This window comes from Nymphaea colorata, chromosome 7 (genome assembly GCF_008831285.2).
Source record: "Nymphaea colorata isolate Beijing-Zhang1983 chromosome 7, ASM883128v2, whole genome shotgun sequence".
Classification (NCBI taxonomy): Eukaryota; Viridiplantae; Streptophyta; class Magnoliopsida; order Nymphaeales; family Nymphaeaceae; genus Nymphaea; species Nymphaea colorata.
This window is the reverse complement of record NC_045144.1, coordinates 7,333,574-7,359,113: the sequence shown is the minus strand read 5'-3', so window position 1 is coordinate 7,359,113 and position 25,540 is coordinate 7,333,574. Positions and strand designations below refer to the sequence as shown.

The following is a 25,540-nucleotide window of genomic DNA, read 5'->3' as shown; positions in this document are numbered from 1 at the left end:
GGAAAAAAAAAAACTTATCTGTTATGTTAACCACCTTTTTGGATCTCCAGCCCCCTAAATCCAAGGACGGTTCAAGTTGTTGTGTCCTGAAATAGGTCGATCAAGTGAACCGATCAGACTGCTAGAGCCACAATACTGGTTAGAGTAGATGATACACGAACGCCTTCAGAAACGGCCAACAAAAGCTAGCAATCCACCGAATGAGAACAGACAACTATAATCATACAAATTGAAAATGACAGCAACGACAGATCAATCCCTAAGATTTTTCTTATATTAAATACTAAAAAGGCAGAAGTAAGGGCAATGAAGACCAAAATAGTTCGATTCAACTTTTAAATGACACGTCTCTGTAGTAAATCTACAATGTCATTTTCACATTTACTTGTAATTCCCCTTGTGTTTATCTAATGGCAAACTTGTAATATTTTCTTGAAAAATGTGGCAATCAATTAAATTATTTACAGAATTCCCTACAAAAGTACCATGATAATTCTTCAATAGTAACATCTATTTCTCCCCCTCTCGATACACCCAGATACATAAAAACTTTTCTAACTGATTAGTATGTGAGAAGTAATAAATATATATGCCTAGACAGTGCCATGATAATTAAAATCCTGAATTTTTAGCCAAACCATAACAAAAATTCTTCGAACAAACCCTGGCGACCATGTGGAGACGCTTGTGAGCTAGTCTTTGTAAAGTTACTACTCGGTAATGGAAGCCCACAAATGTCCGCGAGCCACATGCATACGTGTATGCATGTACCTAAACCGAGAAAAAGAGGTTCAAGATTATGTTTGTGTGGAATAAATTGTTACTCTTCCCCCAAGTACACTCAGATGTCAATTACTCAATGAACTAATTGCATTTCCTGCTAGCAAAAGCGAATGACGAGTACAACATCTTTGCTATCTGATGGTGCTAATAGCTTATTGATCTACTATCCTCCTCCACCTCGTAATCTATATTGCAAGACGTCTTTACACCAGCTCCAGTCACTTGAATGTGTCAAGTGTTACGCGAGAACCACATTCTAGCAGCCACTTGGTACTATGGTCGTGGAGATGTTTCAGTTCCTTCTCCACTTCATGTTGCCTTTAAATTTTCCGACTCAATGACACCCTGCAGGGTATACCATAAAAACATAATGTACATCCAAAGATACAACATATATTAACTTTAAAGCAGAGGAAGCTTACCTCAAGAACTAAAATGGCAGCAGTCTTGCTCAGAACTTCATTATACTCGGGACAAGAAAAATTCTGCAATAATTTTTTAAATGCTGGGTGCTCTTGCAAAAACAAAAAATAATAATAATAATAATAAAAAAATCCACATTGAAGATGGTACAGAATGCCTAAACAGACCTGCACACAGTTTGGACAGCCTTTATCTCCCAAGCAGCTACATGATCTAATAAGTTCCAATGAAGCAATTAAAAGGTCTCCAAATAGTGGTTGTACCTGTAACGTAAGTTCCATCGTAGTAGTCAAAAGGCTCCCACAGGTACAACTACACATTACAGACATATCCATATAGAATCTATATTATAGATACATCATATATATGTTCATAATTCTATTTTCGTTTCTCTTATACATATCATCTGTTTTGCATTTTCTTAATTTTCTCTACATGTTTTATTAGTGACACTTTGATTGTCACTGAAGTCAAGAAGATGTAGGAGCTAGCCAATGGCCAGTCAAACTTGCCTTTAGGTTAGTTGATTGTGTAGGTGTATAGAGTCATCGTACAATATGCCTCCTTTAACTTGTACATACGTTTTTGAGCTTATTGTGATCAATACAAGTATCACCCACCTGTGCTGAAATACCAACTCCACCAGGTTGCTGGTCATACAAGAGTAGTCTTGCTGGAAAATAACGAGATTCATGTGGATTTGCACACTCTGTCCCCAAGTCTGAAGAATTTGACATTATATACCTACCAAAGTATCCCCAAATGAAAAAAAATATTATAATACGCCATGTATCAGAATCAAGAAAGCTTCTAACAAGAGGATGTTCTCAACTTGTGGAAGCCAAGAGCAGCTCGAGTGGCAATATTAATCATAGTAACGCATATTCAAAACCATCACAAACAAGAGTCCCAACTTCACCTTCAAGAATTCCAAGAAAGAATCCTCCTTAAGGTATCAAGGTCTTAAACTAACTGAACAAGCAAAATGGCTTCATTTGAAAACTCTAAAGGCGCAATAGAAATTAAAACTCTCTACTTACAAAGGTACCAAATTAAGTATTGCATGAGAAGCAGCATGAAGCCCTGTGCGTAATGGAAGATTCTGAGCTTCCACTTTTATTTTGGTTGGTTCAGGAACACGAATCCAAACAGCCTGTTTCACATAATAACATGAGAAGGCTGTAAGCATGGATATGAAAAATGTAAATGAAGATTATGCCATAAGAAACACCAGAAAAACAATAGAGCTGCTTTTTTGCAAACCTGAGATTCATAAGAATATTCTGGTAGAAATAGATCAACTTTGTCAAAGATCTTGTTAGTTCTTCTCCAAATTTTATAGAAGCCAAACCATTTGGTTGTTACTTTACATGCAGTCACCCGAGCTGTTGTTCTCTGATAGTTCATTCCAGTCATCTTAGCAGGATATGCCTGGACAACACAATCTCAAATGCTGGATGATGCCATGACTTGAGAAATTTGAAGTATTGGTATCATAACATTCTACATTAGACACTTGGAACATTTTCACTGAAAGCCACAACTTCAATAACCATACTACTGAAGATTGGATCTTTCAGATCATATAACTGCACATGAGATATAATCAAACAAGCAGCATAAATCAAATCCAAGAAGAAGAATGAACATTTGATCCATGTAAATTACTCTAAAGCAGGTTTAGTTAACTTGGTCATTTTTACTTCCAACTAATAACTAATTCTACAAAATTCCTGTTTAGATATATAGAGATACTTTTAAACAATGTCACAAGTTCAAGATCAAGGCTTACATATTCACCATTCAAGACACGAATCTCCTCCAACTAATAACTAATTCAAAAAACTTCCTGTTTAGATATATACAGATAATTATCAGACAAGCTTACAAGTTCAAGATTGAGGCTTACATATTCACCACCAAAAACATGAATATCAGTATAATCACGGGTTTTTGTGTAGTACTTCAAATCCACTTTTCTACATATAGCAATCTTTGCAGATAAATCTATCACTGTGACCAGGTAAGGTTTCCCTTGTTGCATATAGACAGCACCTTCATAAACCTGAAAGATGAACACAAAGAAGGAATGAGTAATTGAATTTTACTTGCAGTACGCAGTAGACAGTGCTTCCTCACTAACTTTAACATGGTGGAAAATTTTGAAGTTTGAACTCCAATTGACAATGCAAATAACGTATACCCACGGCTAATATCTCCGGTTGAGTATTTTTCACATGATGTGACCATGAAGTTATGACTCAGGTGCTTCATTACTAACTTCCATCTGGTGGAACATCTAGTTGGAGGAAAGAAATCTCACAAAGCACCCCATATACAAACTCCAGTTGAGAATGCAAACGGGTCGCTAAAGGAGTAACACGACAGTACGATAATGAGTAACACTGCATGGCAGCAACTCAGTTAACATAAAACATTGACATTATTCGGAAAAGAAAGACCTTATCCTATCAAAAACATACTTATTCTCCTGTTTTGGAGAAAAATTAAATAAATTTGTGATGCTTTCTTTAAAGAATACTAATATATTGATGCAAGAAAAATCAAGATTTAAGAATCTTAATCCAACTGCATCCACAACTAAGCTAAAGCTAAACTTAAACTAAACTTAATCTAACTAAAACTTAAGCAAACAATCAAAGGAACAAGAAGAACATAAGAAAATAAGAAAACACTTCTTTCTTTCAACTTCTTCACCGTGTTACAAAATGACCCACCTCCCTTTATATAGGGAAAATGATGGATTACGGATCTGGATCCGTTTAACAAGTACCAAAAATCTAACTAGATCCAATTACATGATGTGATTATGCTTTCATCTTGCATCAGACTCCCCTAGTTCGAGAAGAGTCGCACTCGACGAGTTTAAATCTTTCATCATGCCAAAATTGGATCTGTTGAACAAAAGGACCAACCGCTCCCCAAGTTGGTGGTCCGCTCACTTCTCCTGAAGATGATCAAGGTGGCGGCTCAGGTGGTGGCTTTGGAGAAGAAACACAGGCTTGGATATGATATAGGGGCATTCTTGATTCAAATCCAGTCTCAAGTGATGGAAAGAACTAGTTTGGATCCAAATCTGAACTCTTATACACGTGAATCGAATGATATGGACCCAAACCAGGTCCAAAACCTAGTTTGGCTTGAACCGGTCCCAAAAGGAACCGGTCCAAATCCACGAGCACCTCGAGCGGTAGCTCGAGGCGCCGCTCAAGGTTTCCCCTTTCCGCCTCAAACAGAGGCCGAAGGGGCAAACCAGAGGGCGGACGTGCGGCGCCCTCTGCCTCCCACCTATCTATTCTGAGGGGGAAAGGAGGCGGATGAGAGTTGCCTGTCGCATCCAGTCCGCTGGCAGGCGGCGAACCCATGGCACTGGCGGGAGGCAGGGCCACGGGCGGCGGCCAGTCGGACGGACGCGCCACCAGATATTTTCCTCCGGTTGCAGAACTACTGGCGACGTTCCTTGCACTGCCGCCGGTCGGCGACGGAAACAGTGATGCCCTCTGCGCTTCCCCTTGCCCACCTAACGTGACAGGAACTAGAAGACCCGCCGACATTCCTTTCCCTGAGCGGAGTACCAGCGTCTGCCGACCGGTGGGCAGGGACGAGTTCATGGCCGTCGTTCCTGCCTGACGATGGGAGGAAGACGACCCAGACGAATGCAGTGGAACTCCGGTGAGGAGTCTCGACGCCAGGTGAGGTTCAACGGCCAGCAACGGAGCTCCTGTTTCCCCCAAACTCCCGTTTCCGGCAGGACTCCCATCAGAAGCGGCTCCTGTTCCCCCCACACTCCCAACGCTTCTTTGTGACTACTCACCTTTGTCTACTCCCAATGCGCAAATGTTGGGAGTAGAGTTTGCAGCAGGAAACGCCTGCAGGTTTTCTGTTTTACTCTCCCATCCAAACGACAGCAACTGAGCAGCCTGCTCATAGGTTGAAGAAGACGACGATCGACCCAACGTCAAAGGATGTCCATGAAGAATTTGTGGGTTCTGCAAAATAAAGCTGAGCATTCCTCTGATTTCCTCAATGTTCTTGGTTACAACAGCAAGATCCTGTCTAATGAAAGATAAATCAGATTCCTGCCTTGCTACGGTGAGCAAGGTTTGCTGAACTTGGTCTTTCATGTTCGTAAAAAGCCTCGCTTTGATACCAATTGATGCAAGAAAAATCAAGATTTAGGAAATCTTAATCCAACTGCATCCACAACTAAGCTAAAGCTAAACTTAAACTAAACTTAATCTAACTAAAACTTAAGCAAACAATCAAAGGAACAAGAAGAACATAAGGAAATAAGAAAACACTTCTTTCTTTCAACTTCTTCACCGTGTTACAAAATGACCCACCTCCCTTTATATAGGGAAAATGATGGATTACGGATCTGGATCCGTTTAACAAGTACCAAAATTGTAACTAGATCCAATTACATGATTTGATTATGCTTTCATCTTGCATCATATATAAAGCTGGGAACTTCCTCAACAAGGTCACATTAAAGGACAAATAACAGATTCACAACCAAAAGAGACTCACAAAGTTGACATCTAACTAAAAAAGAACAAGTATCACTAATGCAGCAGGAAAAAAGAAATGTTTTCTTCAAAGGCAACATTTCTGAAGAATTCTCATTATATACATCTAGCAAATGCCTATGTCACACGGGTACTCCTCTTAAGGAGGACTACCCACACGGTACGGGTACTGGTACACCTGTGGGTGCGGCAGGGGTGCTGCGTTGACCGTAACGCACCCAAGGTCTTTTTTGACCTTTTTTAGACTCGGTCAAAGTTGACCGAGTCTAAAGTTGTCCATTTTAAATGTTAACCTTTTTTTCATTTTAACGATTTAAACCTTTGTAACGTTAAATTTTTCAAAACCCTTTTTTCCTTTTTCATTTTGTTTCCTTGCTTCTTCTCTCACCGACGAAGGCAGTGACGACCGGCGAAGGCAGGGGCGGCGACCGACGACTGTAGGCGATGGAAGGCGGCGATAGGCGACGGCGACAGCTGGTGGCGAACGGCAACAGTATCTGTTTTTTTTTCATCTTTTTCTCATTTTTTGTCGAGCTTCTAAGCCTTCCATCCTCTCCGGTGCCGGCAAACAACGCTTTTATTGATCTCTCATCTCTCCGACCATCACTCACCAATCACCACCCACAATCTCAGCCGGTGAAAAGTGGCTGTGCCCACTCCATCACTGCCCACCATCTGTTGCCACACACTTTCGGCACACATCTCCTCTTGCACACTGCCTCTAGTTTGTGAATGAATGAACAAATCACTATTAATCTACCCACCATCACTGATTCACTGTGCATATGAATATCTGCCTTTGTCTGCATCTCTGTTAATCTCCGTTGTAAGCTGGGATCAGTACACTGTTGATCGTTGCTTGGTGTTTCTATCTTTTATTCTTTTGATTAGGGCTTTCGATTTGTCCCTTTAATTGGCATTGGGGGTCTTATGAATATGATATTCTATTTGCAATTTTTTGATATATCTATGTGTAAATATGTTATTCTGTTTAAATTTTTTTGACATGTATATTAATATATATATATATATGTCCGCGTGTGTGTACGACCGTACCCCCGCACTCAAATTTTTTGAAAATGGTCTGTACCCGTACCCGTACCAGCACCCGTACCCGTACCTATGTGACATAGGAAAATGCATACACATGCATGCAAACAAAAGCACTACTGCACTAAAAAAGAACAAAAACGACTTTGGTACTTTGCAAATCATAACAGGCAATGTACAACCTGAAAGAAGGCTTTGCTTTCTTCAATCTCCTCGATCACAGCAGTTGTATTCTCGTCGATTACTTGATACTTATCATTTTCTGTTGAACGGATGCCAATTGCATGTGAGGGGATTTTCTACCAAGGAATCAAAAAGCAATGGCTATCATCAGGGATGAATGCTGAGCTTTAGTGATAAAATAAGCATGCACAATGAGGAAGCATACCTCACGCCCTACATAAACCCATGTTCTGACAGAGGTATTGCATGATTCATGACCTAAGTTCCCTTTAGTCCTGAGGGTTGTTATTGTATCCTCTAGCCTGGAACCAAAGTATTCGGCATCATGTTGCAAAGACAATGGATGCTCAAAAGCAGCACAAGTAATATGTTGCTCTAAAATCTGCAAACCCAAAATAAACATTAGCCTTTTAACATGCCTCCAGCTTCTTTATGATCTGATCTACAGGTCCAGTACACAAATGAGAAGAATCATGTGCCCCCTTCAGGAAAATTTTCTTGCACTTAACAGTAGATTCCCTGTTGTAGAGAAAGGAGTTGTCTGTAAACTAGGAAGATGACGCCAAACCCAGTGGCAAAGTTGTATGTCCCATTTTTTGTGGTGTTCTTTTAACAATAAAAAGAAACTTCTTTCCAATAATTTTAACCTTGAAATTATTGTGTTTTATGTTGCATGAAGGAAAGACACAAGGTCCCTGTTTTCCTCAACATTTTATCCATATTTAGCAATCACATGACCCTAACGAAGATGTCTACAGATGAACATGCAAAAGAAAGACAAGTCTCAGTTCAAAAAGGAACCTGCTTGTTGTGAACATCAATTTGACAATTCTCAATAGACCTTCCAAAAAGTTTCTGCGGAAATTTCATGAAATACTGATCCAGAGGTCCTTCAAATGCAATGTATATAGACAATGATGCATTTTCCCTTCTTCCAGACCGCCCAGCTTGCTGCCACAAGCTGTATTGTGAAGAAAACATTAGCTAAAGCCACATAAGTTCTGTAACTTGTAGCAATATGAAAAGCATTTATACAAATGACAAACACACCTAGCAACACTACCAGGAAATCCTAGATGTAGCGTAGCATCAATATGGCCAACGTCAATCCCTAGTTCAAGTGCATTCGTTGCAGTAACCCCCAAAAGCTTCCCACCAAAGAAATCCATCTCTATTTTTCTCCGTTCCTATTCAACATGTAACCAAGCAAACAAACCACATGTCAAGCTGGTGGACCATGTCACCATCATTTCAAACATGTGAATATGCTCGCTGTAAATGGCATCTTACATGCATATCATCGCTATGCATATCAAAGTAAAGTACGTTCATTAATGCTGAGCACTTATATACTCATATAGGTAATATTACAGTGTCAGTTCTAGTAGATACAGCTCGTAGTGTTGGATGTTTCCAACCAAATATCACATGCACGATCAAATGATGAAGAAAATAAGAAACCACTCTCAGATGTTAATAGAGTTAAAAATGATGAAAGACACATACAAGGCTAATCCTGGTACTCAACTATCTGGTCATGTTCGTTCAATTGTCACAAATATCATTCTCAGCCTCAGGTTCACACAGCGAGACCTCTTCTAGGGAATCCAGAAATGGAAAAACGTGAAGAACTATGAACTTTCGAGCTTTTTTAACTAATTTTCTTACAAAAAATTGATATGGATCTAGGAAAGTCATAAAATGACAAAAAATAAAATATATTAAAAATACTTTTAAGGAACAAAGTCTCACATAAATGTTGTGAGATTGTATCAACATTTTATTTTTGGTGATATCTTCATAATATGGTGATAAACCCCCTTCTTTGTTTCACTTTCTTTTGGCAACATTATCATAATTTTTTGAAAACATCACTAATATCTGCGACAAGACTTTATCAACCCTTCTACTTCACTACCATTTTTCTACTTCTTACAACAACTAGTACAGGTTATGGAGATCATGCCTGCTGATGAGATGACCTACTCACGTGCCTAAGCATATGCTATCTACTCATCTTCTCACACCCTATAATGTTTTGGGGTGCACCTAATTACAAGAGTTAATGTTTTGGGGTGCACCTAATTATAATAGTTAACGTTTTGTCCTGCATAAAGATAAAGCAACTAGCTATATTTCATTAACGACAATCATACTCACTTGATTTTACTTCAAAGAATCAAACTACTGTTTTCCATTTTTTTGTGTGCTTTGCACCCAAATAGCCACTCATTACTGTAGTTTTATTTTGTCAGGTGATAAAATTCTCTCCTTTCTGAAACTAAAATTAGGTCTTCAGCAGATTGCAAAAAGTAATCCTTGATGCAACAAAAACTTTAACCATATAGCAAAGAAAATGCTTCCAAATGTATGACTTCAGCCTAATAAATATCTCATATACAAGCAATTGATAAAACAAAATGTGCATCAGAAGATAAGATGAAGAACCTCTGCAATATATCCAGCACGATAAGCGCAAACATAATTAACAAGATCCGGTGCAGTCTTCCGAAGAATTTCAAGTCTACATGTTTAAAGCAAGATAACCACAGCAATAAGAAAATAGAAGAGGAAATCATCCTGTAAAGGACATATTCCATGACAAGAGTCACCTACGCGTAACAGAGAACAAGTTCACTAAGTTTACGTGTCTTGCAAAAAGCAATGCATCGGAGTCCGTGCTGAACCATTTCTGTAAATATTAAAGCAGTCTCCATGATTGGGCTGGAGGAAATACCAAAAGTTAGTTCTTTTACCACCATTAGGCTAGGCAATTCTTTAAAGATATAGTTGTCACAAATTCTCAAGGGACAAGAAAAACAGTTGGTCTATGCAACTTTTTGTCAGACTAATTAAAATTTAAAATAGACAATGGACCTATATACAATTCAGTGCAGAATCAGCAATCAGCAGACAGAAATATATCTAACATTGACTCCTCAAATGCTTCTGACCAAGCAGAACTTATCAGCCAGAAAGCATGTGCAAGTAGCTAAAAGAACTTCACGTTTCATACAAATTCAAATCCTATCCTTAGACCACAGTTGTTTACACCTGGATTCCTCTTTCAGTTCTTTCATGTATCAATTTCATTGTAAAGGACGAAATCAGGTGCAACTTGCTCTTCAGAAAAGCCAAAGAAATACAGAACAAGGTTCACAAGAAACTTCAATACACAAACAACTTCAATATTACAAAGATGGCTACAAAAAGCAATACAAGATATCCAATGGCCAATGTGCACTAAGGCACCCAAAGGAAAATCAGAAACAAAAAAGTACAAATTGATAATGAAGAATTGCGAAGACAAGCATGCCTAGCCTTTCCAATATATGGATTTTTGGATAATGATGAAGGTAAACCTCACTTGTCAAAATTGGAAACTGGACTCTCGCCGATCAAAGCCTAAAAAAGATTAATGGGGACTAGTTGGGGCTAATCAGTTCATGCTGGTCCAAGTCAGACAACTAACGTCATATTAATTAGGAGGGAGATAGATAAAACATATATATATATATACACACACATATATATATATACATATATATATATATATTATATCATACGGAGATATAGTATAAACACATAGAGAGTTTCACATTTGCGAGGGCATGAGAGAGAGAGAGAGAGTACAAAACCAAGCTGAATGTGATTAAAAGAAAGCTAATTAAAAAAACAACGGCTGAAGATAGGTAAAAGAAAGACTACTAAAATAAAGAGGAAACTTGGTCATTTTTACAATTGATGGTTCGAAACATATTTTTCTAGAAAACCTTAATTTGGGGCCTAGTCAAGTCAACAACTAGTCGTTGACTAGTCGATCAAGTCAGTCAACTAGCCCTTTCATGGGCCCAACCGATTGGTTGACTAATGCCTTGGATGACTAGTCGGATTGACTAGTCCCTAGGTTGACAACTAAGATGGTGACACAATACAATAGATTATCAAGATGAAGGAAACACAAAAATAACTACAATTTCTATGTGTGTGTGTGTGTGTGTGTGAGCGTATGGATGAATACACACAAATATACCTAAATGCATACGCATGAATATGTGTACATACATACATGTGCATGCTTAGACACATATACAATAGCTCTTTCAGAGTGCAACCAATCTTTCCATTGAGCAGGGGCCAGCTGTGCTGCTTCCCATAGAGAAATCAGCTAAGAGCCTAAGACCATCCATCTCAAAGACCAGGCAGGCCAGATTCACCACCCATCCTAATGTCAATTATGTGGTACACACATTTTTTTGTAATCAATATGAAATTTGGTATAACATATCCAAGATGACAAGATCTGTGCCTATTTGACCCTCAGGCATAATGATGCAACTGGTAAACAATATCAGGACTTGTCACGAAGAAAATATAAGTTTCTGAACAATTTACAGAAAAAAAAAATGGCAACATGACAAAACCTGAAGTTCAAAGTGTTCCATTAATCTGCTTGAATTAAGAAACATGTTGTAATGGTTCCAATACCATTCTGTCACTGTATCATTTTGCTTTGTTGAACCCTAGTATACTGTTATGTCTTTTGGTATAAACTTGAGTTAGAGACTCTAGTAGAGGCCACACTGATGTACCTCCTTGGTTGTACCCTAGGCCTGGTCTCAAGGATGCCTCCGGGCAATCCACTTGTAACACTCCCCTATTAAATGCACATTGATATGTGTAGAAACACGTGCACAGAGAAAGAGAATACGAGGAACACGATGTAACGTGGAAAAACCCTCAACAAGAGGAAAAAAACCACGGATGAGGAGGAGCTGGTTGCCCACTAGCCGCCAGACTTTCTCTCTCTTAAGATTTCATTAACCATAAGGATTAGGGTTACACGACTTAAGTAATGCCCAACAAGGGCTACAAGATGGATCGGGTATGGATTCGGACCCGGTCCCGAGACCCATCTAACATGCTTCAACACTCCCCCTCAAGTTGGGCATACATATCAAACATGCCCAACTTGGATACATTTCTCTCGAATGAAGTTGAAGATAGAGCTTTCGTCAGAACATCAGCTGTTTGGTCTTCAGATCTCATGTAAGGAAGTACAAGTTCTTTAGCATCAATTCTCTCTCGAATGAAATGTCGGTCAATCTCAACATGTTTTATTCTGTCATGAAGCACAGGGTTGTTGGCCAAGTTGATTGCAGACTTATTATCGCAATACATCTTCATAGGTTCTTCAACTTATATCCGTCAACAATACTTTTAGCCACAAAAGCTCTGAAACTCCCATAGCCACTACTCTGTATTCTGCTTCAGCACTGGAACGAGAACACACATCTTGCCTTTTACTTCTCCACACTATGAGATTCCCTCCCAAATAGATACAATAGCCAGAGGTGGACCTCCTAGTGTCAATACAACATGCCTAGTCTGCATCTGAATAACCTTCAATCCCAAGAGTGTCTTACTTGACATACAAAAGACCTTTGCCAGGATTTCTCTTCAAGTAGCACAAGATCCTGTCAACAGCCTTCAAGTGGGTATCCGTGAGAGCATGCATGAACTGACTCATCACATTCACAACAAAGGTAATATCAGGTCTAGTGAGAGTAAGATAAATCAACTTCCTTACAAGACATTGATATCTTCTTTTGGCCTCTTCACAGAGAGGCTCTCCATCTCTAAGACTTAGCTTATGGCCAGCACCTAGAGGAGTAGAAGCTGGTCTACACCCCAATTTCCCGGTCTCCTTTAACAAATCTAGGGCGTACTTCCGTTGATTTAGCATGAGGCTAGTCCCAGACCTAGCAATTTCAATGCCAAGGAAACATTTCAACTTACCAAGGTCCTTGAGATCAAACTCGATCGCCAACAGTTTCTTTAACTTAATTATTTCATTTTCATCATCACATGTGAGAATCATATCATCAACATATACCAACAAAATAGTAACCTTTTGTTCATTTCTCTTCACAAAGAGTGTATGATCTCCATTCCCTTGATGGTATCCACATTGTCTCATGACAAGTCTAAGTCGTTCAAACCATGCTCGAGGAGATTGCTTGAGCTCATATAAAGCTTTCCTTAACTTGCAACATTTTCCAGGTTCTTCATATCCTGGAGGCATACACATATATACTTCCTCTTCAAGGTCTCCATTGAGAAATGCGTTCTTGACATCAAGTTGGTACATCTTCCACTCCTTCATCACAGCTAAGGAGATAATGACTCTGACAGTCTTCATCTTCGCAACAGGAGTAAAGGTCTCCAAATAATCAATTCCATATTTCTGACTAAACCCCTTGGCCACAAGACGAGCTTTGTATCTTTCAACACTTTCATCTGGTTTGTACTTGATGGTGTAGACCCACTTAGATCCAACTGTGAGAATCTTCACTAAAACATCACCGAATCACGTCTCTCCGTCTGAAAATAAGGAGGATAGAGAATAGAGAATAGAAGAAGGCAATGAAGGTAAGAGAACCGGCGGCCAATGCAGCCACACTATGCTTGATCTCTATTATTAAAACATAAACCTAATTAGGTTACAACAAAAAGAGGAATAAAACATGAAGTAATTACAAGAGGTGCCACCACTTAGACGTGAAGACATAAAAACGAAGTGGATCGGGTCTGAACAGACCCGATCCAGACCCGATCCCTTTACATTGATGCGTACAGACTTAACAGCCCCCCTCAAGTTGTGCATGAGATTTGATCATGCACAACTTGTTTTTCAAATCCCAAAAATGCTGCCCTGTAAGACCTTTGGTAAAAAGATCCGCTATTTGTTCACTGGTGGATATATAAGTAGGCAATATCTCGGCTTCTTCAACCTTCTGACGAATGAAGTGTTGATCAATCTCAATGTGCTTGGTACGATTATGCAAAATGGGGTTGAAGGCAATTTTGATGGCGCTTTGATTGTCGCATAGCAATGAGGACTGAACAATAGGTAGATGAAGCTCTCCAAGCAAATGTCGTAACCATGATGCCTCAGCTGTCCCTGCAGCCATTGCTCTATACTCTGCCTCAGTGCTAGATCGTGCAACGGCACGCTGCTTTTTACTGCTCCAACAAATGAGATTAGAATCAAGAAAAAGGCAGAAACCTGAAACTGAGCGTCGGTCATCAGGATCTCCTGCCCAGTCTGCATCAGTATAAGTATATATGCTATGTCCAAGAGAAACATTGGGACACTTTGTATAGATCAATCCATCCCCAAGAGTAGCTTTGAGATACCGTAAGATCCGCTTAGTAGCATCCATATGTCCTTCTGTGGGTGCATGCATAAATTGAGAGATCTGATTTACAGCATAGACTATGTCTGGGCGCGTAAAGGTAAGGTATTGTAACATACCAACAATGCTACGATAGAAGGTAGGATTTGAATAGGCAGCAGTTCCATCAGAGGCAGCCAATTTAGTGTTTAGAACACTAGGAGTAGTTATGGGTTTGCAATTAATCATACCTGCCCTGTCCAAAATATCAAGAGTATACTTATGCTGCGTAAGAGTCAATCGATCATTTGCTCTATCAAGTTCAACACCCAAGAAGTACCGAAGTTCGCCGAGATCTTTCATCTTGAATTCTTGCTGCAACAGATCCTTAACATAAGATATATGAGAAGAAGAATTCCCAGTTATAACAATATCATCTACATAGATAAGTAACCAAGTGGTAACTTCTTCGGTATGATACATAAACAAGGAATGATCTAGAGAGCTTCGTAGAAAACCAGCTTGTTGTATATGATGAGAAAACCGATCGAACCATGATCTAGAAGCTTGCTTCAGCCCATATAAAGACTTGTGTAACTTACAAACCCATTTTTGAGGATCATGAGTATTGTAGCCGGGAGGTTGCTCCATGTATACCTCTTCCTTAAGAATCCCATGTAGAAAAGCATTTTTGACATCTAACTGATAAAGAGGCCACCCATATGAGACTGCAAGAGAAATAATCACACGTATTGTGCCCATCTTGATAACCGGACTGAATGTTTCATCATAATCTTCCCCATATTGTTGTGTGAAACCACGGGCCACAAGACGTGCTTTATGTCGATCAATGCTACCGTCTGGCTTATATTTCAGTTTGTAGACCCATTTGGAGCCCACAACATTCTTATCAGTTGGACGAGGGACAATCTGCCAAGTCTGACACTCATGCAATGCTGCCATTTCCTCATTCATAGCTTCAACCCAACATTTTTCCTTACTTGCATGGTGATAGGATTTTGGTTCGACCTTCTTGCTGACTTCTGTCATAAACAACTGAAAATCTAAAGAAAAGTTGTTATAACTTACCCACCGATCAATGGGATGTCGCACACGTTGGGACTGACGTGGGGCTGCATTAGGAGCTGATCGCCTAGAGTACACAAGGCCTGAGAACCGACTATGTATAGGTGAATCATGGGGTTGTGAGGATGAGGGCATGCTGTCCAAGGAATCTCTCACAAGTGTCTCAGCCTCATTAACATCTTGCTCCTCGTGCTCAATCAAACGGTCAGTCCCTTGTCTTAGGATTTCAGCATGCAGCCAAGTATCATAAATCTCATTTTTATCCTTGAGTGTCATGCAAGTAGCCTTGGGATCTTGTAACCTGTTTTCATCGAAAACAACATGCCGTGAAATATGAACACGCCCAGTTTTAGGGTTGTAACATCTATAACCCTTGTAGTTTTCTGCATACCCTACGAATCTGCACAAAATAGCACGATCTTGAAACTTGTTACGTAAGGAAACATCAACATGCACATAGCAAACACATCCAAAAACACGCAATTCCTCATAGCGTGGCTGCTCTTGATGTAATAAAAAATATGGGGATTTGCCATCAAGCAAAGCCAATGGCAGTCGATTTATAACATGCACAGCCGTATGAAAAGCCTCAGTCCACAATGTCATGGGTAAGTCTGTGTCATGCATCATGCTGAGCGCGCTTTCAACAATATGTCTATGTTTCCGTTCAGCAATTCCATTTTGCTGAGGAGTATGTGAGCATGAAATCTGTCTAGTGATCCCATTATCTAGTAGATACTCAGTAAATTCATTAGAAATAAATTCACCACCACCATCACATTGAAAATGCACAATATTACTGGAGTATTTATTTCGAACCAAGGCATGGAATTGAGTAAACAAACGGAAAACTTCAGATTTGTGTTTCATGAAGTGTATCCAAGTATGTCGAGAATATGAATCTATAAAAATGACATAGTACCTACTCCCAGAAGAAGAGGGAATTGGAGCAGGCCCCCAAACATCAGAATATATGGTGTCAAAAATCCTTGAAGCTCTTTTATTAATTGACTGAAAAGGAAGAGCATGGCTCTTACAAAGATGACAACTCGAGCACATGCTGGACTCACTGACTGAACTCAGACTGGACTTATCTAAGAGTCCGTCTGCAACAAGACTTCGAACAAAAGACTGACTACAATGAGCTAACCGACCATGCCAAATGGATGGCTTATTATATTCTGCGACATTGACTTCATTATGACTTGAAGAACATGAATCTGGAGGGTGAGGTTTGGACAGCTTTGGAGCTTCTTCAAGGACATACATATCTCCTTTGCGAGTGCCCTCAACGAATGTCTTCTTGGTTTGAGCATCCTTGACATAAACAGAAGATGGTGTGAATTCAACAGAGGAGTGAGTATCATCAATAAGTTTGGACACTGAGATAATATTTTTCTTGACACTTGGAACAACAAGGACATTCTTTAATGGAATGGAAGAAGAACCCATGGATATTTGTGCATTTCCAATGTGCGATATTGTGTGATGGGAACCATCTCCCGTGACTACTGAGCCTTGATCTAAATAAGGGGAAACACTAGAGAGATTACCTGTGTCACCAGTAACGTGGGCTGCTGCTCCAGAGTCCACATACCACTCTCCTTGCTCATTTTGCTTCAAGTTAAGTTTGGATAAGGCTGTCATTAGAAGTTGCTGCACGTCTGCTGAAACCTTTGAAGTTGGATTTGATCCAGACGAGGATGGAGCTGACCCCGCTACTGTCCTATTCTCGCGCCTGACCTGACTATTCTTGTTCTGAGGATTGTGCCAACATTCTGATTTTACATGCCCCTTCTTGTTGCAATAGAAGCATGTCGGGATTCTCCTAGATGTGGCAGAGGTAGTATTCATGCCTGGCGGTGTTGGGAGAATCCCTCTTCCCATGCCTGTCTGAGGAGTCCAAGAACGAGTGCGATTTCCTTGCAGTGCGTGAGTTCCTGTGATCAATACATTGTGGCTGTTGGAAGGAACCAGATTATGTCGTTGAACTCGACTAGCTTCATGTTGAAAAAGCTTCGCCTTTAGATCTTCAAAAGATGGGAGAACAGGTAAGACTTCCAAGGCTGTGCAAAAAATATCAAATTCCGTTCCCAGTCCACTCAAGGCTTGTTGGACTTTGTCTTTGTCGCTGACGGGATGTCCAATTGCAGCAAGCTGATCACTAACACTCTTGATTTCATTCAAATACTCCAAAACTGTACGCGTCCCACGCTTGATATCCTGAAATTGCCTTCTTAATTGTAGAAAACGTGCTTCCGAGACTTGAGAATATGTTGTAGCAAGGGTAGACCACAACTCTAGGGCAGTTAAATCATCATCAATACCTCCCAATACCTCTTCTGACAATGTAGAAGTGATATAAGCAACAAGAGACTGGTCGTGAGCCAGCCAAACTTCATATTCGGGATTGCTCTCAGGAAGAGTTTCATATTCAAAACTGATTTCACTTCCAGCCGAGGCCCCAACACCTTTATCTCCCACGACTGTCTTCTTTATTTCACGGTTAACATACTTTGGAGGTGCTGGAGTAGTCCCATCGATGTGCCCATACAGTCTATGGCTCTTAATAAATGGGACAATTTGGCGTTTCCAAGTCAAATAATTACTATGGTTCAGTTTTTGAGAGATGAGTTGTGAGAGAAAACTAGAGGATAGAAGAGAGGGAGCCGGCTGGTCCATGATTGAAAAAGAGGATTAGAACAGACGATTTGGGCAGAATTTTAGAGGTCACGATAGAAATTAGGGCAAATTAGGGCAAACCGTGTGACTTAGGTCAAAAAACAGAATTTAGGGCAACAGAAATTAGGGCAAATCGTGGGATTAAGGGCAGAAACAGAGTTTGAGGATAACCACGGTAGAAAATAAGATTTAGGGCAGAATACTCCAAGCACGGCAGAAAATAAGATTTAGGGCAGAATACTCCAAGAAGAAATCACTCACCGGAGGACGATGTAACCTGGCTCTGATACCATGTGAGAATCTTCACTAAAACATCACCGAATCACGTCTCTCCGTCTGAAAATAAGGAGGATAGAGAATAGAGAATAGAAGAAGGCAATGAAGGTAAGAGAACCGGCGGCCAATGCAGCCACACTATGCTTGATCTCTATTATTAAAACATAAACCTAATTAGGTTACAACAAAAAGAGGAATAAAACATGAAGTAATTACAAGAGGTGCCACCACTTAGACGTGAAGACATAAAAACGAAGTGGATCGGGTCTGAACAGACCCGATCCAGACCCGATCCCTTTACATTGATGCGTACAGACTTAACACCAACCAAGTGAGCCGCCTCAGGAATCTTTATAACTTCCACATGTCATGTTTCTGCTTCCATCTCTTCTTGCATTGCATAAGTCCACTTGGGATCACTTTGAGCCTCAGCAACATTCCTGGGAATCATAGCCAAAGAAAGAGAAGATACAAAACATTTGTAGTCCTTGCTCAGTCTAGAATATGAAACAAAATTACCAATAGGATGTTGAGTACATGACCTGACACCCTTTCGCAGGGCGATGGGAAGCTCTTCACTTGCAATAACAGCCTGAATCTCTTCTTCAACAGGTTGCTTCTGAGCACAACTTGGGTCATCCAAGGAAGGACTAACCGGATTGGGAGCAGAATTCTCACCACCTGTCATCTCCTCAGTACAGACTCTTCGCCTAGAGTAAACTTGCCCAAACAGACGATTGCATTCCTCTCCTGCCCCAGTAGAACACTCTCCACTTTTCTCTTGTTCAAGCACCTCAATAGAAGGAACAATGGATTCACGCCTGTAGTCTAAAAAATCTGTAAACAGAATTTCCTGACTCGAAGAATACTCTTCCTTTGACATAGAATTCTCCCCCTGAAGAGGATTCTCACCAAAATAGGAAGCATGTTCAAGGAAAGTGACATCTTTGGTAACATAGGCACGACCAGTGGAAGGGTCCCGACACTTATACCCTTTTTGAGTGGGAGAATAACCTAGAAATACGCCCTTAATAGACCTTGGATCAAGCTTTTTAATGTGAGGACTATGATTGTGAATAAAGCAAACACAGCCAAAGACTCTTGATGGAAGAGAGAAAGGTTCACGACTCCCCGGTAACATAGAGTGAGGCGTCTGCCCATTCAAAACACGACTAGGTAAACGGTTTATAAAATACGCACTGGTCAACACAGCATCCCCCCAATACCTTTTTGGAACATGACATTGAAAAAGAAGAGCTCGAGTCATATTCAATAACTGACGATTCTTTCGTTCAGCAACTCCATTTTGAGGAGGAGTATAACTACAGGAAGTCTCATGAACAATTCTCTTTTTCCGAAAGAAGTTATCAACAGACTGACACATATACTCACGAGCATTGTCAGATCGAAAGGTCTTAACAGATGCTCCATATTGAGTTTCCACATAAGCAATGAAAGTCTCTATGGCAGTAGGAACTTCTCTACGGTCTTTCAACAAGTAGACAATAGTGTTACGAGAACCATCATCTATAAAGGTGATAAAATACTGAAAACCATGATAAGAAGGAATCCCTGACGGCCCCCGCACATCAGAATGAATCATGGCAAATACCTCATTAGACCGATGGCTAGACAAAGGATATGAAGCCCTAACATGTTTGGCCAGGTGACAGACATCACAGGACACCATAGTCATATCTAACCTGGAACATAAATCAGGAAACAGCTGTCTAAGTATTCCAAAAGGCAGGTGTCCAAGGCGCTCATGCCACCGTAAAAGCAATTGAAGGGACTCCTCTCTGTTCTTCGTTGCTTGACTGACTGCCGTCATGAGAGCCTGAGCAGTATGCATAGGTAAGCGATATAGTCCGTCAGAAGTCAGACCAATCCCAATCCTCTTCCCTGTCACCAAGTCCTGCATAACACAGCGATCAACAGAAAAAATTAGTTCGCAATTCAACTCTTTCATAATCTTGCTAACCGACAAGAGGTTCAAGGGAAGATGGGGAACATGTAGAGCATTGTGGACAAAGAACTTGTTCAAAAGTGGGAGACTCCCTTTCCCAACCACATAGATAGAGGAACCATCAGCAAGAGAAACACGTTCCTTTCCTGACGAAAGCTTATACCCATGAAAGACTTTAGGATCGCCGGTCATGTGGTGAGTAGCGCCACTGTCGATGATCCACTCTCCCATAGGGGAATCCACCATCACGTCGATCGAACACCCAAATTTCTCCTGCAGTGACAAAGGGCAGCCGCGGCAATGGGGAGCACGCAGCAACTGGCGTGAGCAGAGGTGCTGGAACTCTGCAGATCCCGCAGGAGAACAATGATGCAGGGAGTAGAGGCAGCGCTAGACGGAAAGGCAACACCAGGAAGCAGGTCGGGCGGCGGAAGACGTTGCTGGTCAGGTGGAGCAGGGAGCAGGTCGGGCGCCGATATCGACGGCGCAGAGGGCGACGGCAGGGAGGAAGGGGGGCGACAGCGAACGGCAGTAGCAATGGAGGGCACCACTGGAGTAGGGCCGACCGAGAAAGCGACGGCGCAAAGAACGACGGCAGGGAGCAGGGCGCGACGTCGGGGAGCAGGTCGACGGCGCGGCTGCAAGAGCGATGACGCCGATGGCAGAGCCGGCGGCGGTGTCAGCAGCGGCGGCGGGTGAAGAAAACTCCACGATCACCAAAAAATCCCAATCTCGTGGGCTCTGATACCATGTAGAAACACGTGCACAAAGAAAGAGAATACGAGGAACACGATGTAACGTGGAAAAACCCTCAACATGAAGAAAAAAACCACGGATGAGGAGGAGCTGGTTGCCCACTAGCCGCCAAACTCTCTCTCTCTTAAGATTTCATTAACCATAAGGATTAGGGTTAGACGACTTAAGTAATGCCCAACAAGAGCTACAAGATGGATCGGGTATGGATTCGGACCTGGTCCCGAGACCCGTCTAACATGCTTCAACAATATGCATTCTTTGAACTCTCTTTCTCAAACTCTTGTTATCTTCCTCTATTGTCTCACGTTCTTTGTGTTTTTGTCACAACATCTGCAAGCTGAGGGAGCCAAAGCTTGTGGCACTTGGGGAACCGCTACCTGGTCACAGGCTTTATGTTAAGTTTGTGCGCATGGGATCGGGTCTGTCCAGACCCGATCCAATTCTTTTATAATCCACACGCCCAATTATACTAGGCGGTGGCATACTTGTAATTTTTTTACACTTTTGTGTACATTCTGTTGTAATCAGATTAGGTTAATGTTATAATAGTGATTAAGGATTGCAAGGCCACCTAGCACTGACTGCACCTTTGCTTCCATCAACTTCTTCTCTATCCTCTCTTCTCAATCTTTCTTGTTTTCATCCGGAGAGACACTTCTTACATGGTATCAGAGCCAGGTTCAGCATCGTCCTCCGGTAAGTGTTTTTCAATCTTGGCGTGATTAGCCCTAATTCCAGTTTCTGCCCTAAATCCCCTTTTTCTGGCATGATTTGCCCTAATTCTAGTTTTTGCCCTAAATCCTCTTTTTGGCGTGATTTGCCCTAATCTCTGCCCTTGCCGTGATTTGCCCTAATTTCTGTCCCAAGTCGTTTGCCATGGACCAGCCGAATTCCTCTCTTTTATCTTCTAGTTTTCTCTCCCAACTTATCTCCCAAAAACTGAATCACAGTAACTATTTGACTTGGAAACGTCAAATTGTCTCATTCATCAAAAGCCATAGACTCTATGGACATATCGATGGCACCACTCCAACACCTCCAAAGTACATTGACCGTGAAGTGAAGAGGACTGTAGTGGCAGATCAAGGTGTTGGGACTACGGCTGGGAGTGAGATCAGATTTGAATGTGAAACTCTTACTGAAAACAATCATGAGTATGAAGTTTGGCTGGCCCACGACCAGTCTCTTGTTGCCTACATTACTTCTACTCTGTCAAAGGAGGTATTAGGAGGCGTTGATGATGATTTGACAGCCCTAGAGTTGTGGTCTACACTTGCCACGGCGTACTCTCAAGTATCAGAAGCACGATTTCTACAGTTAAAAAGGCAATTTCAGGACATCAAGCGTGGGATGCGTACGGTTTTGGAATATTTGAATGAAATAAAAGGTGTAAGTGATCAGCTTGCTATCATTGGACATCCGGTCAGCGACAAGGATAAGGTGCAACAAGCTTTAAGTGGACTGGGAACAGAATTTGACATATTTTACACAGCCTTGGAAGTTCTACCTGTTCTTCCATCTTTTGAAGATCTGAAGGCCAAGCTATTTCAGCACGAAGCTAGTCGTGTACAGCGACAGAACTTGATTCCTTCCAACAGCCACCATGTACTGATTACAGGGACACATGCACTGCAAGGGAATCGCACCCGTCCTTGGACTTCTCAGGCAGGAATGGGAAGAGGTATTCTTCCAACACCACCAGGCACGAATACTACATCTACCACGCCTAGAAGGGTCCCGACTTACTTCTACTGCAACAAGAGGGGGCATGTGAAATAAGAATGTTGGCACAATCCTCAGAACAAAAATAACCAGATCAGGCATGAGAATAAGGCAACAGCAGGGCCAGCTTCATCATCATATGGCCCAAATGCGACATCAAACATTTCAGCGGACGTGCAACAACTTCTAATGACAGCCTTATCTAAACTCCACTTGAAACAAAATGAGCAAGGAGAGTGGTACGTGGACTCTGGAGCAGCAGCCCATGTTACTGGTGACACAGGTAACCTCTTTAGTGTTTTCTCTTATTTAGATCAAGGCTCAGTTGTCACGGGAGATGGTTCCCATCACACAATATCGCACATTGGAAATGCACAAATATCTATGGGTCGTTCTTCCATACCATTAAAGAATGTTCTTGTCGTTCCAAGTGTCAAGAAAAATATTATCTCAGTGTCCAAACTTATTGATGATATTCATTCCTTTGTTGAATTCACACCATCTTCTGTTTATGTCAAGGATGCTCGAACCAAGAAGACATTCGCTGAGGGCACTCGCAAAGGAGATATGTATGTCCTTGAAGAAGCTCCAATGATGTCAAAACCTCATCCTTCATAGTCATGTTTTCCAAGTCATAGTGAAGTCAATGTTGCAGAGTATAATAAGCCGTCCATTTGGCATGGTCGGTTAGCTCATTGTAGTCAGTCTTTTGTTCGAAGTCTTGTTGCAAACGGGCTCTTAGATAAGTCTAGTTTGAGTTCAGTTAGTGAGTCCAGCATGTGCTCGAGTTGTCACATCTGTAAGAGCCATGCCCTTCCTTTTCAATTGATCAATAAAAGAGCTTCAAAGGTTTTTGACACCATATACTCCAATGTTTGGGGACCTGCTCCAATTTCTTCTTCTTCCGGGAATAGATACTATGTCATTTTTATTGATTCATATTCCCGATATACTTGGATCCATTTCATGAAACACAAATCAGAAGTTTTTCACTTGTTCACTCAATTTCATGCCTTGGTTCGGAATCAATACTCTAGTGATATCGTGCATTTTCAATGTGATGGTGGTGGTGAATTTATTTCTAATGAATTTACTGAGTACTTACTAGATCATGGGATCACTAGACAAATCTCATGCTCGCATAAACCTCAGCAAAACGGAATTGCTGAAAGGAAACATAGGCATATTGTTGAAAGTGTGCTCAACATGATGCATGACACAGACTTACCTATGACATTGTGGACCGAGGCTTTTAATACGGCTGTCCATGTTATAAACCGACTGCCATTGGCTTTGCTTGATGGAAAATCACCATTTTTTCTATTACATCAAGAACAGCCACATTATGAGGAATTGCGTGTTTTTGGATGTGTGTGCTACATGCACATTGATGTTTCCTTAAGAAACAAATTTCAAGATCGTGCTGTTTTGTGCAGATTTATGGGGTATGCAGAAAATTACAAGGGTTATAGATGTTGCAATCCTAAAACTGGGCGTGTGCATATTTCACGACATGTTGTTTTTTATGAAAGCAGGTTACATGATCCAAAGGCTACTTCTCTGACACTCAATGACAAAAATGAGGTATATGATACATGGTTACATGCTGAAATCTTAAGAGAAAGGGTAGAAATGTTGCCTGAGCAGAAAGAGCAAGCTGTTAATGAGCCCAAGACACTTGTCGATAATTCCTTGGACAACACTACTTCTTTGGACAGCCTGCCTTCATCTACTCAGCCAAATGATCCATCTATAGATAATCGGTTCTCAGGCCTTGTGTATTCTAGACGATCAGTTCCTACTGCAGCTCCATGCCAATCTCAACGCGTACGACATCCTATTGATAGATGGGTAAGCTATAACAATTTTTCCTTGGATTTTCAGCTTTTTATGACAGAAGTCAGCAAAAGGGTGGAACCAAAATGTTATCAACATGCAAGTAAGGAGAAATGTTGGGTTGAAGCTATGAATGAGGAAATGGCAGCCTTAAATGAATGTCAGACTTGGCAGATTGTTCCTCGTCCAGATGATAAGAATGTTGTGGGCTCCAAATGGGTTTACAAACTTAAATATAAGCCAGATGGTAGCATTGATCGATATAAAGCTCGCCTTGTGGCACGAGGCTTCACTCAACAATACAGGGAAGATTATGATGAAAGTTGAAACATTCAGTCCGGTCATCAAGATGGGAACGATTCGTGTAATTATTTCTCTTGCAGTCTCATATGGATGGACTTTTTATCAGTTGGATGTCAAAAATGACTTCCTACATGGGATTCTAAAGGAAGAGGTATACTTGGAGCAACCTCCCGGCTATACTACTCATGATCCTCAAAATGGGTATGTAAGTTACACAAGTCTCTGTATGGGTTGAAGCAGGCTTCTAGATCATGGTTTGATCGGTTTTCTCATCATATACAACAAGTTGGTTTTCTCCGAAGCTCTCTTGATCACTCTTTATTTATCTACCATACTAGGGAAGCTACCACTTGGTTATTTATATATGTTGATGATATTGTTATCACTGGAAATTCTTCTTCACATATTTCTTATGTTAAAGATATGTTGAAACAATAATTCAAGATGAAGGATCTTGGCGAATTACGGTACTTCTTGGGTGTTGAGCTTGACAGGACAGATGATAGATTGACTCTTACGCAGCACAAGTATACTCTTGATGTTTTGGACAGGGCAGGCATGATTAATTACAAACCCATAACTACGCCTAGTGTTCTGAACACTAAGTTGACTGCCTCGGATAGAACTGCTGCATATTCCAGTCCTACATTCTATCGTAGCATTGTTGGTATGTTACAATATCTTACTTTTACACGCCCAGACATAGTATATGCTGTAAATCAGATCTCTCAGTTTATGCATGCACC

The 25,540-nt window shown here is 40.9% G+C and overlaps 1 protein-coding gene across 3 annotated transcripts in view; it reads right to left on the bottom strand.

Moving 5' to 3' along the window:
- Positions 1–539: 539 nt before the first annotated feature.
- The window catches only part of LOC116257431 (uncharacterized), a 42,570-nt gene continuing 17,569 nt past the window's right edge, over positions 540–25,540 (bottom strand). For 2 of the 3 annotated variants that reach the window (XM_031634167.2, XM_031634169.2), the window contains 12 exons: positions 9,606–9,713; positions 9,438–9,513; positions 8,040–8,176; positions 7,791–7,950; positions 7,195–7,371; positions 6,989–7,105; positions 3,116–3,271; positions 2,470–2,637; positions 2,247–2,359; positions 1,827–1,950; positions 1,206–1,469; positions 540–1,128 (listed from right to left, as the gene is read on the bottom strand). In XM_031634167.2, the coding sequence (XP_031490027.1) occupies positions 1,093–1,128; positions 1,206–1,469; positions 1,827–1,950; positions 2,247–2,359; positions 2,470–2,637; positions 3,116–3,271; positions 6,989–7,105; positions 7,195–7,371; positions 7,791–7,950; positions 8,040–8,176; positions 9,438–9,513; positions 9,606–9,713 (1,636 nt within the window). In that variant the 3' untranslated portion in view covers positions 540–1,092. The remainder of the gene's footprint in view (positions 1,129–1,205; positions 1,470–1,826; positions 1,951–2,246; positions 2,360–2,469; positions 2,638–3,115; positions 3,272–6,988; positions 7,106–7,194; positions 7,372–7,790; positions 7,951–8,039; positions 8,177–9,437; positions 9,514–9,605; positions 9,714–25,540) is intronic. The other variant, XM_031634168.2, reaches the window with a different exon arrangement.